The sequence below is a fragment of the Oryzias latipes genome, chromosome 6, assembly GCF_053564925.1.
Source record: "Oryzias latipes strain Hd-rR chromosome 6, Olatipes_Hd-rR_3.1".
Classification (NCBI taxonomy): Eukaryota; Metazoa; Chordata; class Actinopteri; order Beloniformes; family Adrianichthyidae; genus Oryzias; species Oryzias latipes.
In genome coordinates this window covers 27,872,333-27,886,537 of record NC_136242.1, presented here as the reverse complement: position 1 = coordinate 27,886,537, position 14,205 = coordinate 27,872,333, and the positions used below count along the sequence as shown (strand labels likewise).

The 14,205-nt window shown below is 35.3% G+C and overlaps 1 protein-coding gene across 3 annotated transcripts in view; it reads left to right on the top strand.

Moving 5' to 3' along the window:
• Window positions 1-14,205, top strand: part of hydin (HYDIN axonemal central pair apparatus protein) — an 86,470-nt gene that overhangs the window by 5,729 nt on the left and 66,536 nt on the right. For all 3 annotated transcript variants that reach the window (XM_023955964.2, XM_078948935.1, XM_078948936.1), the window contains exons 4-7: window positions 2,771-2,890; window positions 3,188-3,322; window positions 6,481-6,680; window positions 7,787-7,911. In XM_023955964.2, the coding sequence (XP_023811732.1) occupies window positions 2,771-2,890; window positions 3,188-3,322; window positions 6,481-6,680; window positions 7,787-7,911 (580 nt within the window). The remainder of the gene's footprint in view (window positions 1-2,770; window positions 2,891-3,187; window positions 3,323-6,480; window positions 6,681-7,786; window positions 7,912-14,205) is intronic.

Genomic DNA, 14,205 nt, shown 5'->3' with positions numbered 1-14,205 from the left:
GTTGTGCAAGGGATGTCTGGGATTGTCCAGGATGCTCTGAGTCAAAGCCCTCATCCTCTTCTGCAGCACAGATCCCAGAGAGTCCACCCTCCTCCCGATCACAGATGCACATCTCTTAATCAGTTTGTCCAAGTGCAATCCCTTATGGTCATACTGCCACCCCAGCATACAACCCCATAGAAGGCAGCACTCGCCACAACCGACTGATAAAAGAGGAGCAACATGTCAGTACATACATCAAAGGACTTCAGCTTTCTCAGGAAGAACAGCCTACTCTGCCCTTTCTTATACAGAGCATGAGCCTGCTCCGACCAGTCCAGTTTGTGGTCAAGGTGCACACCCAAGTACTTGTAGGAGTCAACCACCTCGATTCCCCCTCCATCGATGATCACTGGCTGGTGGGAGGACTTCCTACTAAAGTCAATAATCATCTCCTTGGTCTTTGATGTGTTCAGCACAAGACCATTGTCCCTGCTCCAGGAGGTGAATCTGGTGATGAGCTCCCAGTACTCACTCTCATCCCCTCCCTTTACACACGCCACAATAGCAGTGTCGTCCGAATACTTCTGGACATGACAAGCTGCAGATGCATAATTAAAGTCAGCAGTGTAGAGTGTGAAGAGAAAAGGCGATAGTACAGTTCCCTGTGGTGCTCCGGTGTTGCTCATCAATGTCCCAGATACATATATACATATATATATATATATATATATATATATATATATATATATATATATATATATGTATATATATGTATATATATATATATATATATATATATATATATATATATATATATATATGTATATATATGTATATATATATATATATATATATATATATATTATGGCTGCACGATATGAGGAAAACCCGATATAATTTGCGAAACAACCAAACGCATCGTTACCATTTCACTGCAACAGTTTAAAAATTATACACCAAATGCCCCTCGTCGACGTGGGAGGCAAACATCAAAGGGCTCATCTGATTGATCAACAACGTAAACGGGTCATTCCGATTGGTTAAATGCATAAAGGGATTTATTTCATTTGTTCAATATTTCAAGCTGCCATGAGTTTGTTTTAGCACATTTAAGGTAACCGTTAATTGCGATTATCGCCGTCTTTTGCGGTATGCGTTTTGCACTGCTTGATGTCGATAAATTTGCAACGATAACGATAAATTTGCGGTATATTGTGCAGGCCTAATATATATATATATATATATATATATATATATATATATATATATATATATATATATATATATATATATATATATATATATATATATATATATATATATATATTATATATATATACACAAACACACTGACGAGACACAGGTGAAAACGATCAGGAGAGATTGGAACCAGGGAAGTGAAACTCAAAACCATGACATTCAGAAAACCTTTAAAATAAAACAGTAAGCAGAACTGAAACATGACAGAAACAAAAAAGGAAGTAAAAAATAAGGAAGAGAAATCCAAACTATGGCATATATATATATATTATGAGCCTTTATCTACCTTATTGGAGTTTATTTTGATTACAGTGACAAAAACTAGTGTAATAAGTAGAAATACTTTTGTTTGAACAAAATGTGAATAAAATGATCGTATTACAGGTTGGTCCATCCTAATAAATCCCCATAAATTCTAAAACTATTTTTTTTACCCAAAACAATTACAATAACGATGGATGCCGGTCTAACTTGTCAACACTGAATTTTTAAATAAAATCATTAAAATTCAAACAAACATTATATTTAAGTTTTATTTGAGTTTTTTTTAGTCTAAAGACAAGTTTTTCTATTGTCTATTTAGACTAATTTTAATATTACCTTCCTGATTTCTAGGCCCTTGCTCTTGATGAGACAAAAAATTCTTGACTGTGCTGTTTTTGAGAAAGGCTTAGAAGGTAAAACAATTTGGAAGAAAAAAAATTGAATGTCTAAAAAAAATCTTTGGAGAATTCAAATAGTTTGCAATGCATTTACTTTTACATCGTGTTGTTCGAGTTTTAAAAGCTTTTATCTTTCAAACAATTAAATAATTTTTTAAAAGCTGCATTTCGTTTTTCTGTTATACCATTTTTAATCTCAACATAATGTAATGAGAAAACGGGGACAATTCTGTCCTGACAGCTCTATGACAATAAACTGATGATGACAGACCTGACCAGACCTGTGAGACCTCCAACTTTGTACCAGAGCTGTTCCTCCTGAGTCAGCAGGTGCTTTTTGATGGTCAGAGGGCAAACAATGTGACTCATTAGTTTCAGTGCAGACTTCAGCTGAAGGCTTAAGCAGAAACTCCATCAAAAGTTCACAAATGTCTTTGAAATGAAGAGATGCCCTCATCATCAGTAGCAGCCACACTTGTCGCATTTTCACCTTGTCTTCTTTATTTAAAAATTTTCTTTTTGCTTAAGTGTTGAATATGCAAATGTTGATCCCCAGCAGGATGTGTTTGCATCCCTATAGCTTAAACATTTGACATTCAGTTTGAAAGGAGGCACATTTTAGCTGTTAGCCTCAGAGTCATAAGTGGCAAAAAAATGTACTGCAGTTTTTCACTTTTATACATTATGCAAAAAGGAAGTTTTCAGAAAATTGAAAAACTACCATACACAATTCTAAAAAAACCATTAAGACATGTAGTATTCTTTATTTTTCTTCTAAAATGCATAAGCATCAAAGATAGATTTCTTCGATTGTTTTTATATCAATTTTTTCTTTATTTCTATTATTTGTTATTGTTATTTTTCAGTTTTCATTGATTCACATGGAGAGACCACTTTTCCAGCCCTTCCCTTCAGAGCTGGTTTTCCAGAACTTTACTCCATTACAGACTTATAAGCTGCCGCTGATCCTCCTCAACAATGACAAGGTGAGTTCATCAAGATTGCAACAATATCAATAACAAACCTCATCAAGAAAAGAATAACTTTCTTTAATCAAAGGTTGGTGTGAAACAAAGATATTTTCGGAGTTTACAGCGCTCGCTCTGACATTTGCAGCAAAGAAACTATGAAACCCCATGTGTTTGTTTGAATGTTTGAAAAGGTCATGAGGGTTTGGAGGAGAAGTGTAGAAAAAAGGGGCGTCATGAATAACACATCTTTATGAATCTATGTCTTTCCTTTGGTTTGTTTTCCATCTGATGAAGTTAATATTTCTCCTTAAGGTTTTACGGCATGTGAAACTGGAACAGCAGGAGTCAGAAGACTTCTTTGTAGTGGGTCCAGTCAATTCAGGCAGCAAAGTGGCCCCAGGAATGAGTATAACTTTCACTGTTGGCTTCACTCCCAAGGAGAACAAGGTAAACAGAAGAGAACATAAAATGACATAAAGAGGCTTAATCAACTCAAGTTTTTAAGACATTTATACGGTGGCCCAGAAGGGTCGCAACACAACACATTAACTTAACACACAACACATTAACTTTACACACAACACATTAACTTAACACAAAACACATTAACTTTACACACAACACATTAACTTTACACACAACACATTAACTTTACACACAACACATTAACTTTACACAACAACACATTAACTTTACACACAACACATTAACTTAACACAAAACACATTAACTTTACACACAACACATTAACTTTACACACAACACATTAACTTTACACACAACACATTAACTTTACACAACAACACATTAACTCACAACACAACACATTAACTCACAAAACAACACAATAATTCACAACACAACACATTAACTCACAACACAACACAATAACTCACAACACAACACATTAACTCACAACAAAACACATTAACTCACAACACAACACAATAACTCACAACACATTAACTCACAACACAACACATTAACTCACAACACAACACAATAACTCACAACACAACACATTAACTCACAACAAAACACATTAACTCACAACACAACACAATAACTCACAACACAACACATTAACTCACAACACAACACATTAACTCACAACACAACACTTTAACTCACAACACAACACAATAACTCACAACGGAAGTAAAGCTGCAATGGAAGTGCTTTTATTCTGAAATTTCCACTGGGCTGAGTGGCTAACTGCCTAACAGAAAGTAACGTCACAGTGAGCTGTGGAGGCAGCATGATTTTCTACAAGAGAAGCTACACAATGTTAACGCAAACTCCTCCGCGCTGCACCCGCACCCCTCTCTGCTCCGTTCTTCAGCCCCCTCCTCTCACACTCACTCGGTCCCCAACACCCCCCACCCACCCACACACCCTCCCAGTCCCTGCACGCGGTCCTCTCCTTTCTTCCGCTCCCTCTTCCTCTCACACACGCACGCGGTCCCCAACACTTGACACACAAATGTGGAGAGATCGCACTGTCAGGCTTTAATGAACACAATTTCTAAGAGGCGGGGCGTTGCACTCCCCCAACAACAGGTTAGATGAGAGCCCGGTCCAATAAGCTCTGCCGTTCAACGAGCTTCAGTAGAACTCCAAAAGCCACATGGCCTAACGTAGGCCTCTATTATATATTCATAAGTGGGAAAAAACCCGCTGAACCGACCTTAAAACCGCCCAAATTATGCATTTTTGACCGCAAATTTACACCCAAAACCGCCCAATCTGGCAACGGTGCAGCTAGCTTCTCTTGTAGAAAATCATGCTCCCTCCACAGCTCACTGTGACGTTACTTTCTGTTAGGCAGTTAGCCACTCAGCCCAGTGGAAATTTCACAATAAAAGCACTTTCATTGCAGCTTTACTTCCGTTGTGAGTTAATGTGTTGTGAGTTATTGTGTTGTGTTGTGAGTTAATGTGTTGTGTTGTGAGTTATTGTGTTGTGTTGTGAGTTAATGTGTTGTGTTGTGAGTTAATGAGTTGTGTTGTGAGTTAATGTGTTGTGTTGTGAGTTAATGTGTTGTGAGTTAATGTGTTTTGTTGTGAGTTAATGTGTTGTGTTGTGAGTTATTGTGTTGTGTTGTGAGTTAATGTGTTGTGTTGTGAATTATTGTGTTGTGTTGTGAGTTAATGTGTTGTGTTGTGAGTTAATGTGTTGTGTGTAAAGTTAATGTGTTGTGTGTAAAGTTAATGTGTTGTGTTGTGACCCTTCTGGGCCACCGTACATTTACTTGTATTGAGCGGCTTCTCATATGAAATTGCATAAGAATGCTGCTTTGCTTAGATCTTTTTTTTTGAGTTATTTAAAACATATTTTTACATGATTCACATCACTGATTCATATTTTCCTTTTGTAGTTACACACAAAAAAATAACAGCTGAAAAATAAAGAAGGGATATTAAGTTGCACATGTTTGCAAATAATCCATTTTTTATTTTATTACTGTTTACATCATACAATCTTGTCATGAAAACCCTGAAATATTTTAACATTTCAATATCACCATGGATTTTAAAAGTTTCTAAAAGACTTGGAGCATGCCTTTTTGATTTAACTGTAAATTTACTAGTGTGATGTTTTTAAAGATTACTTTGGTCCAAATTAAACTTTAGGTGCAAAATACTAAAGTCTAAAACGTCAGGAGTTTAAAGGAGCTTAAATTGAATAACTAAAAGGTTGATGAGCCCTTTGAAATGCCTCTACTGATTTTCAGAGTTTTTCTTTGGATTTATTAAATATATTCCATGTGTCAAATTAAACACCTGTACTTTAAATTAAAAATATACATATTAAAGTTATTTATTGGTTATCTTACCGTAGCAACCTTTTTAATGTGATGAAAATATGACTTCAAATGAAAATTTTTCTTGTCCTCTTCCAAATATTTTCTTTTTTGCCCTGAAATTAGTAAATTTGTTTCTCTTGATATTTAGTGACCGTCTGATTATGTAAAACTAGGCCTACACAATAAATCACAAATTCATCATTATCGCGATATCAAGCTGTGCAATATACATATTGCAAAGGACGGCAAAAATTGCGATAAATGGTAACCTTTAATGTCGATATATGGTTACCGAATCAGATAAATTCCTTCATGCATTTGACCAATCGGATAGGGCCCTTTATGTTAGATGCGCGCCTCCTGTGTAAACAAGGGTCATTTAGAGTATAATTTAAGGTATGTTGAATCTTTTTTAAATTAAACTGTTGCAGTGACATGGAAATGATGTGTTTAGTTGTTTTGCTGTTTGTTCATGTATCTCAAATAATATCGTCATCGCAATATTGATCATTAATATCGCAAATCGCAAATTTTCCTCATGTCATGCTATGTCAAGCTATGTTTTAGATCTGATTAGCTGCAGATAATCAGTCCTAATCAATAAGGAATCTAAAATAAAAGCAATATCTTGTTTTTAATGATAATTTATTTTTGCTAAATATTTATTTTAATAACAATTCCCCCAAACTGTTTGTTTCTTATAACACATTGCAGCATGAACTGTAATGAAGCGTTTGTAAAATACGCATAAGTGTACATATAGACATGAAAAAAATGTTTTTTTATCCTTTTTCTTCAGGACTATGAGGGCAGACTGATCTGTGTAACAGAGAGAGAGAGGTTTGAGATCCCAGTCCGTGCTATCGGGCCCCGTGCCATTTTGGACTTTCGAGATGAGATTTTTTTCCCAATTTGTCTGGTGAAAGCCTTCACACAGAAAACTCACCTTCTCCGCAACATCGGAAACAGCCAGGCAAAGTTCAAACTGCACACTCAGCGGTGAGAGCCGACACAAGACAGGCCGAAGCCAGCTGTGAGGGAGGGATTTTCTGAGGCACATTTAAGCGTAAAACAGAAATAGGATTTTAAGTTCAAGTAAACGAGAATCTGCAGTCAATTAGAAGCACAGATCCTTAATATTTTAGAAACTCCAAATATGTTCTAACAGAAAATGTTTAAATTAGAACTGATTATTAAAACTGATGAGTTTTACGTGCAATAGAGAATAGAAACTAACAGCAAATATTAAAAGTAAAGCATTTTTGCACGTTTTGAAGAATTTACATATTTTTTAAACTATAAATTTATCATTAGAGTCATCAAAAGAATTTAAAGTGTGAGAATATTTAATCATATAAAGTACTTAAAAAATTTAAACCCTAAAGAATCTGTAGGAGCAAAAAATGAGGCCATTGGTGTTGATGATCATTCAAGATGCTGTCTGAAAACCACAGATATTAACCTTCAGATGTAAGAGAAGATAAAAAAAATCTGTCTACTGTGCCCTCCCAGTTCAGTATCTGTATTTTTGATTTAAGTGGCATTGATGCCTTTGGAACAGACCGGAACTGCCAAACCATGGTCCTGGGGATCTAGTTCTCTGCGCTTTAATTAGCTAAATCTGGTGATCTGACACAGGTAAATAGTGGGTGAGTAGTTCAGTACAAGTGGCCAAACAAGCCAGTCTCGAGGACCAAGGCTGAGCAGCTGTGCTTTAGATCAGCAGATGTCCACATCATGACATCTTCTCCAGGGAGGCCTGTTGTTCTCAGCAGAACAATGATGCTAACTCAGAAAATTCCTGTAACCTTCACATTGTATGTTCCTAGAAGAAATGTTTTGTTGCTACACAGTTTCAGCGTCTGAAAACATTTTAAGAATCAGAAGATTACACATAAATATGACACAACTCTTTTAAAGAATTCTAGTTCTATATGGATAACAAAAAAAACAACAAAAAAAAACAACAAAATACATTCCTGAAGGTCTTGCAGCTGGTGCATATAGGTTTGACTTTTAAAACTTAGTTGGACACATACATTTACATTTTGTTAAATGAAAAGTTTGATTGAATGTCATTTTTAAAAGTGTCTTCATTTCTATAGGCCTTTCTCTGTAAAACCCTCCTTTGGGACCCTTGATGTTGGCGAGAGCTTGCAGGTCACTGTTAGCTTCCATCCTTTAACTGTAGGCGACCATCGGGAAGATCTACTTCTGCACTACCACACAGGTGAGACCTTCATCATATATATATATATCTATATATATATAGATATATAAAAATATAAATATATATATATATATATATATATATATATATATATATATATATATATATATATATATAAATATATAAATATATATATATATATATATATATATATATATATATATATATATATATATATATATATATATATATATATATATATATATATATATATATATATATATATATATATATATATATTCTTAAAACAAATGTTACTATTTCAGTGAAATCACATCAGTTTTAAGAGATTTGACTGTTACTCGTCTTGTGCTCTGTGGTTTGGGACAGTTTCTCCATCTTTCTCTCAAACTAAGTGTCAAACCAGCAGATTAAGCATTTTGCTTATGTAGAAGATTTTGAATGTAATGTTTGCTCAGGTGTGCATTGTCTGATTACAACTTTCATCATTGTCAAATTGTGTGTGTGTCATGCTCACACATAGACGGACTTATTCAAGTAACAAAAATGGAATTTGCATAGTAATCAGAGTCAAATGGAGCAGAACTAAGAGCATGAATGAGTCCGTTTGCTGTAATCACTGAAATGAACACCACAATATGTGCGCTGAAGCAGTGACCTTGTAGCAAAACATGCCTGTAAAAGGAGCTGGCTCACAAAAACACTTCAAGTGTGAAATATAATTTGCTGTAGCAAATCTCTACAGCAGAAATCTGAGTGTTTTCCTCCTAGTTCTTGATTTTTGTCCACGTGGCCTGCAAAAAGCAAAATGAAATGCACATTTATAAAAACTCCTTTTTTCTTCTCCTGTTTTGTTGAACTAAACCCATTTTATTTAATAAATTAAGCATGTTGAGCCTCAGAACGACCTCATGCATGGATTAAACAAACTCTTTTAGCACACGGAACATCATCCATCCACTGAACGTGGACTGGCATTTATGCATTTTTTTTCTTAAAACCCTGATTTGTTACAAAGAAATGGCAAAGTTAAGACCAAGTTTAGAAGCACACTACAAAAAACAAGATAGTTTTTGTTCAGTTTCAGTTACTATCACTGACATTTCAACATGGAGATGTCAACTTGGTTTTGTGTTGCTGAAAGATCCACAGTGATGAAAATCTGTTTTTTTTTTGGTGTTTTTAACTTTTTGGTAAAGGTGAAGTAACTGCATTGTAAAAACATATTCTGGCCTGATTACTTCTTGTAACATGTGGCAAATTTAAAGAGAAACAAGACAGCAGTGAAAACAACAATCTTTAATATGATACACTTCTGCAGCATACAAAGTGTCATCACAATGAAATTTGTTTTAAGTTCTCAACAAAACGGTAAAAAAGGAGCATTCCAAAGAATAGATTTCTTTTTCATATTTATCTTTTCTTCCAGAGTTTTGTGTTGTTCCAGGAATGATTCACACTCCTTTGCATAGCTCATGAGTTTGTCACCCACCGTGAAAACAGGAAATGGCCCCAGATCCTCACCTTTTCCAGCCAAAGTAATTTCTGCAATAGTTGCAGTCAAATCTATTGTATTTTTGTCTATATTACATTGGAGATATGTGAGGGTCGTGCTTTTTGTCCGTTGAAATTCCTTTAGCAGAGTTTGGTAACGGTGGAGGACTTCTTCCGGGTTTGCACCTGCAAGAAAAATCACAATACAAGCTCAAAAGGACATAAAAAGCATGATGACATTAAGTTATATAGCACGTAGTTTTAGAAAAAAATTACTTAGCTCTGTAATGTTTCCTATAAACTCATATATAATTGTTCATCCACGTAAGAATAAACCTACTTTAAATTTTACAGTAAATTAAAAGGTTCCAGGCAGACTCTAAAAGTGAGTGCTCATGTGTGGGTTTATTTCTGCTCCGAGCTACGAAACCAAATATGTAAAAACTCTGATCATAAGTACTGGTGATGAGAATCCAGTTCATCCTCAGGGAACTGAGCTGTGAGAATTAAGTTCATGACAGCAGTGCTATATTTTATTTACTGTTCACTGTGGCTCTCTCTCAGAGGAATTCCTCTTCTCTCTTGTGCCCAACCTCATAAACTCCAAGAAACTCACATAAATTAAAACATTGCACACATGGCTTCAGGCAAGAACTTCACATTACCCTCCGCAATAACTAAGACATTTCAATCACCATTATTCATGAATAATCAATCTCCTTCATGTCACCTTGTAGTACGTTCAGGAGTTTGTATTTCATTAGAATATCATCACTTTTGTCATTCTTCAGTTCTGACTCAACTTTTGTTTTTAAGGACTATTCAAGTAAGAAATCAAGCATTTATGTCCAGTTTTATAGGAGAGATCTTTTTTTTAAATTGGGCTTTCATATTCAGCTCAGTTTTTTTAGCCCACAACAGCATGAAGAAGACATGAACATCATGAATAACTCATGAATCATGATGGAAATAACTTAGATGTTGCATTAATTCATGCGTCCTTTCTGCCTTAAGGCAACTTTCAGTTTCACTTGATTATTTCTGCATGTTCTTGTCAGAAGTTATGCATAAAACAATTTATGTCTGTTCTTGAAATAATTCATACATGAATCTATCCAGCTGTTGATACAGTAGCAGCATTGAAATTGTGATGTTTGGGTCTCTTTACTGTCCGTTTGAAATTCCTGATTTTTCTTTTTTATGATCTTGTTCTAATGTCCCAGAAATGTGGCAAACTCGACGTGGAACAAATAGGTGTTTTTTTTTTCTGAGAGCTTAACTGCTTCAACTAAAAATAAAGACAGTAAACACAGCTCAGGCACTTGAAAAATTTAAAACGGATCAGTCTCACTCCTGACCCAAGCCAGCATCAAGGAGTCTTTAATGCTAATTTTAGCTTTGCAGCTTGCTCTGCATGTGTGTTTGCGACGCATCACCTGGATGAATGTTCGTCTGTGTTCTTCATAGGTGACTATATGTCTGACAGAAGTGTGAATTGGACTATTGTTCATAACATAAAGCTGGGATTGTGGTGGCAGTTTGTTTGACTTTCCTTTGTTTTGTGGCTGAAGAGGTGGGGCTGGCGAGGGCGTGGCACCAGGAGCGGCACTGAGCAGCATGAAGTTTTGATAACAAGAGAACCATCCTGAGTCCAGAGCACCACTTACAGTACATCACGAGAATATCATCTTTAATTTAGCACCTTTCCATGCTTATCCTTCTCTCTCACCCTTTCTCTCATATACGTTTCAGCTCGGCACACAGCAAATGCTGCAGGTTGACTTGGGGCCTGCTGTGTCACTTTGTACATGACAGTTAACAGTTTTTGTCTTGCTGTCAGATTAAAAAGAAAACGGCTCAGAAATTGCACAGCTCGCTTGTTTCCTTGCATTTGTATATGGCACCCAGCAGCAGCCCCCCCTGTCACTCCTGTTGGTTTAAAGCAAAAGATGGAAAGCTCTTGGGAAGCTCTGAGGCATCTGCTTTGACAGGACTGCAGCTCCAATGGGACTGCAGAGCTGTCACACGGAAACAAACACACACGTGTTCAAATATAAACAGTCCCACGCACTCGTTCCGCACACTGTACAGTAATCACAGGTAGCTGAGAGAGTTAAAGTGTGCATTCATATAGAAAAAGTTTCAAATGAAAGCCAGTGTGGGCGGACAGCTGTGATGAAAATGGAGAAATAAGCTGCAGCTCTCCCTGTCTGTCACTTGTTGTCATCACATCCGGATGCTCTGAGATAATTGCTTTTCTCTCAGGATCCCAATGCTTTTGGTACCTTGCTCATTTCCTTCCATCAGTCCATCTCATCTTTATTTTCTTCTGCGTTTTCTTCACCTGATTACATTTCAGAGTTGATTTTCCGTCTCTATGACTTAAAGCCTCAGAAAAAAAGTTTTTTCGTGTAAATTGAATTCCAGCTTTAACATTAATAAAATTTCTGCGATGTGTAATAACTGCAGGAATCCCATTTTGACGCGAGTGCCGTACCTGCCTGCATTCGTCACATTTTAGTAAACGTACTTTAAAGTTGAGTAAGTCACATTGAAAGTTGTTTTTTTGTGTTCTAGTGAATCTTTCATGTTACTCTGAAATGAGGCCCCAATTAATCACTTCCTCTCACTCGTATTCAAGCCCAGCCAGAGATGGATTAAAAGCTTTCCTGTCTAGTCCTCAATAAGCAAGACTTGAAACCTAATGGGATAAACCAGCTTTTAAAAATTCAACACTTTTGCCTATTATTGGGAGAGATGACTGTGTTGGATTTGGATGATTGATCGGTGGGTTTTAACTCTGATCTTTGTTTTAAAAAAGTCAGCTGGAGATCACTTTTGGAATCTCAGTTCTTTTTTTTAAAACCAGAAACTTTGGTTTCTGGGTTTTGGTTTTTTAAAATGGCTTTACTGTGTTTTTTAAATCAAAATTTAATCAAAAATTACCTTGCTCACTGTCATTTGTCATTTAGGAAAAATCAAATTAAAAGGTAATTTAAGAGCAAAGCGGAATTGAACCTCTTCAGTTTTAAAGTTTTTAAAAGATGTCACAAAAGTAGGATGCTTAAATAAGGGAACTGGTGTTAATCAAAAGGATAGAAAATGTTTTTTTCTCATCATTTTCTCAGGACACAGGTCAAATGCAGAAAGTATCAAATAATTGACAAAAGGACAGCTTAGTTTGCTTTGAAGAAGAATTGACCAAAGAAACTATGTACAAAATGCAAAAACATTATATAGTTCATGCCATAAAACCATGCAGCTTTGTAGGTATTGTAAATTTAAAACAGTTTTAGTTGCTTATTACACATCCAAAAGGAAAGTATGACTGCTGAGATAAAATGCCTCTGCAAATCTAAATTATTTTAGACAATATCATATTTTTTAATTCCTGCAGATATATTTTACTTGATAGGATTCAATATGATTCAAGACTAAAAACACTTAGGTTTGTGTAGAGAAAGTCAGGAAACTCACATGAAATTTGACTGAAGACTGTATTTAAGTTTTTAAATACTACAAATGTACATTTATTGAACTGCAGTTTTGTTTAATTACTATCTGAAATAGTTAAAAAAACAAATGAAATGACCTTAGACCCAAGATATTTCTGTTGTCCACTTTCATTCTTTCTTCCAATTTGCCTTTTTTATTTGCAAGTTTTTCACACTCCCTCAGACAATTAGCAGAAGAATTAGCCAAAAGGATTCGGCAACCTTCAACGGACATTTAGGCCAGTTTTTGACTGACTCAGACTGCAACCCAGCGAGAACCGTCAATTCCCATTTCAGCATTACAAAAAACAAACTTTATTAATTTATTTTATGGCCGCTAGGCCATTCGTTTATAAAAAGAAAATGGCTTTTAAATATTATAATAATTTGATTATAATTGTGTTATATTTATATGTGTATATAAAATCATTTAATTTTTTTTTTTTTTACAGCAGCAAACACAAGTTCGTTTTAAAATTAAATGCACCCTGTGTCAAATAAATCCTCCTGCTGCAGCAGATTTACATGAATTAAAAATGCAAGACACTCAAACACGGCATCTATCATTATGACTTTGGTTTGCCTTCATTTTCCTGCTTTTACTATTGAATATAGACATGACAAATTTAGTTTAATTTTGCTAATATGTACATGGAAAGAAATAATTTACTATCAGAACTTTGCCTCTGAACAGCAACTAGACACTGCTGTACAGCAGAAGAGAAGAATGTCTTTTATGATTAATCTAGTTTTAAACCAATCTGGTAGATTAAACCCTTTTCTATCATTTGGCCTGATGGTAAGAATCTAAATTTAATTGGCAAAGAATGCTTAAGTTAACCATACTGTAAACCAAATATTTAAGAGTCGTGAAGGAGGACTGAAAGAACCACATGCCATCTTTTGCAGAGCCTCAGGTTGCAGACCCCTGGCTCAAATCTTTTTTTCTATTTGTCTATTTGCTTCATCGAGTTTTCTTTTGAAACTTGTTTTGATTTTGAAGTTTTTTTGATCATCAATCATTGGTTATAAAGAACGAATTCAGCCGCTCCTATATGGCAACAGCTGTCTGAACTAAGTGTGTAAATACCAGAGCATAAAGTGTCATAACACTAATAGGTATCACCTGTAACACTGCAGTCAGAATACAAACATAGTTTCATTTTTTCTGGTAAAATTTAATGGTTTGTTTAAAAAAGTTTTTGTTTTTTCTCTGTTTTTGTCACGTTCAACATTTATGTAGCAACTTGTCCACATTAGTTTGTATCTTTCCATCTTTCTGGGCCTCCCACTGCGAGAAACTTCAAACCCCTCACATTTATGCGTCAGCAGTTCCATCACTTTG